The sequence below is a fragment of the Gavialis gangeticus genome, unplaced genomic scaffold, assembly GCF_001723915.1.
Source record: "Gavialis gangeticus isolate Ggan-Ray unplaced genomic scaffold, GavGan_comp1, whole genome shotgun sequence".
NCBI classification, from domain to species: Eukaryota; Metazoa; Chordata; order Crocodylia; family Gavialidae; genus Gavialis; species Gavialis gangeticus.
Genome location: NW_017728995.1, coordinates 31,735,210 through 31,737,711, shown reverse-complemented (window position 1 = coordinate 31,737,711; position 2,502 = coordinate 31,735,210). Strand labels below are relative to the sequence as shown.

The window sequence follows — 2,502 nt, the reverse complement described above, 5'->3', positions numbered from 1 at the left end:
AACCTCCAAGGATGGAGACTGCACCACCTCTCTGGGGGACCCATTGCAGTGCTTCACCACTCTGCTAGGGAGAGAGTTTCCTCATATCCAACCTAAACCTCCCTGGCTGCAACTTGAGCCCATTGCTCCTTACTCTCATCTGCACCACTGAGACCTGTCTGCCAGAGGCTGCACAGCTGTATAGCCACTGCCTTGCCTTGCCTTCCCTCCACCCCCGCCAATTTGTTACTGCTTGGGGAAGTGTATGCTGAGTCCTGTACGTGTCTCCTTTATTTTCACAGGCTCACCTAGGAACAGGTGACCCGTACACCCCCGGTTTCCCATCTTTCAACCACACTCAGTTCCCACCAGCTCAGTCTTCTGGGCTGCCGCACATTCCTGTTCAAACCATCTCGATCAGGGCAGCCAACAGTCTCTTCAGGTAAGAAGGTGTCTCCAAAATCCCATCTGCACTGAGACCTTGCAATGGCCTTTCCCCCTCACCCCCTAGTTCTCCCTTTATCAGGTGGAAAGGGAAAGGAGGGAAGGGGAAGATGGAGAAAGGGGGAGGATCTCTTGTTAGAGGAGGGTTGACTGAGTGTGGAGGAAGGTGGAAAAGGCCAAAGACAGGGCCAGGGCCAGGAGGGAACCCGGCTAGAACTGAGTGTGCCGAGAGGCAGGCTTGTAGATGCCCGCGGCTGTGGGGACAGGGTCCTCTCCCAGCGCCCTGACCACTGCAGACGCAGCGAGTCGTCACTGGTATAGGGAGGGCTGTTGAAGCGAGGCCCAGATTGGGTTGTGAGGGGAACCCCAAGTACTTGCCATCAATTTGAAGAGGCACCGGTCCCAGTGCTGGACCCCATATCAAAATATGATGGGCTGTGGCTGCCCATCCTTGTGGAGAGGTCTCTGCTGTTTCAGTTTGGATTTCTTGGCATGCTGTTGGCCAAGTGCAGGCATTGGCCTGGCTAGCGATGCAGGACTAGGCTTGTCGGGGAAGGTGTTGTGCAGACAGAGGCTCTAAGCGAGATGTTCAGAGCAGAGGATGCACGAGGCGGTGCTTCAACACTGTGCGTGTGTGTGTATCTGTCTTGCAGCCGGATGACGGGAGGGCAGCAATGCCCCCTGCCGTGGTCGGACGGCCTTCATTTTTGCGCATTGAAGGCCTCGGACGCAAGCAACGTGAGTGTGACGGTCCAGGTGAACAATGTGGTGAGGGAGAGAAAGATCCTGAACATCTTTGGAGTCATCCGGGGTCTCGACGAAGCAGGTGCGCACGGTGCTGGGCCTGCAGCTCCCGCCCTCTATGCAGCCCATGGCCGTACCCAGTTAATACCCCTGCCTTTGCCCTCCGTGAGGAAGCAGGGCTGTGAGACGGCCCCTTGTCCTTGCACCTCTGAGCATGCGGCAGCGCGGCCTTTTGGTGTTGGTGGAAGAGAGATGTGTGGACCTTGGGGTTTAGTAAGTCATGCCAGTGAACCAAGGCTGAGCTGTGGGGAACCCTCGCTGTCTTCAGGTCATGGAATAAGTCAGCCACATGCCAGGCAGCACGTGGGAAGGTCTTGGGAAAGGACAGCCCAGCTCAGCAAGTGTCTGCATAGCAACAATCCCAAAGCAAAGCACGATTATAGCAGTGGAAGTTAAGTTTTGTCCAGCCAGGTTGTCACATTGGTTAGCAACCTCAGTAAGACACAAATGGGCCCCGGAGACATGTTGGGGGCCAGCAGACCTGTTAGTGTCTAGGTATTGGAGCCTCCTTGTAGTTCCTGCCTGTCGACTGGCAAGAGTCCTGATGCGCTGCAGCGTGGAAGAAAGGGCAGTTAAGCTGGGGCTCGTCAGGTTTGCACTTCTGGCACTAGCCCAACCAGCCTGTGGCACGTGGGTGTGTCTTGACATGCCAGGCTCGGTAGTCTTAGCCCGAACGTGTGCCCGGCGGAGGCTGTGGAGCTGCAGCCCTTCTGAGACTGCCTGGTCCTGTCTAGCTGCTGCAAGCTACGTGGGTTCAGCTGATCCTGCGGAAGGAACGTAACCACGCGGCAGCTTCTGAAGGACTGTCTTGACGCTTCCCTTGCAGATCGGTACATGGTGATGGGAGCGCAGCGGGATTCCTGGGGCCCTGGGGCAGCGAAGGCGGGTGTGGGCACCTGCATCCTGCTGGAGCTTGCCCGTGCCATTTCGGACATGGTGAAAACAGGTAAGACACTGGGCTGGCTGTGTGGTGAGGGTGTTGGGGACAGTGGAGGAACGGTTGAATAAGTTGGACCTGAGACTGTTGCTTCAGGCCGGCTGCCAGTTGATCCACCTGTGCCAGGTGATCCACGAGGGTTTCTCTTCTCCTCATTCCTTCCTTCTTGCCTGTGGCTTCCAGTGCAGGGCAGCTCCTGCTGGTCATACAAACAGTCTCATCTGTGAGCAGCTCTGTCAGGATCTTGTAAGGACCCAGGTCTCAATCCTGGAGGCTCTTAAACCACAGAATTGGAGAAAATGAGGGTGTGAAGGGACGTCAGGAGGTCACATCTAGTC

At 56.5% G+C, this 2,502-nt stretch overlaps 1 protein-coding gene across 2 annotated transcripts in view; it reads left to right on the top strand.

Annotated features, from left to right (window-relative positions):
* TFRC (transferrin receptor) overlaps positions 1–2,502 on the top strand; it is a 26,110-nt gene that overhangs the window by 13,201 nt on the left and 10,407 nt on the right. For both annotated transcript variants that reach the window (XM_019503458.1, XM_019503457.1), the window contains 3 exons: positions 282–421; positions 1,077–1,249; positions 2,054–2,173. In XM_019503458.1, coding sequence (XP_019359003.1) covers positions 282–421; positions 1,077–1,249; positions 2,054–2,173 — 433 coding nt within the window. The remainder of the gene's footprint in view (positions 1–281; positions 422–1,076; positions 1,250–2,053; positions 2,174–2,502) is intronic.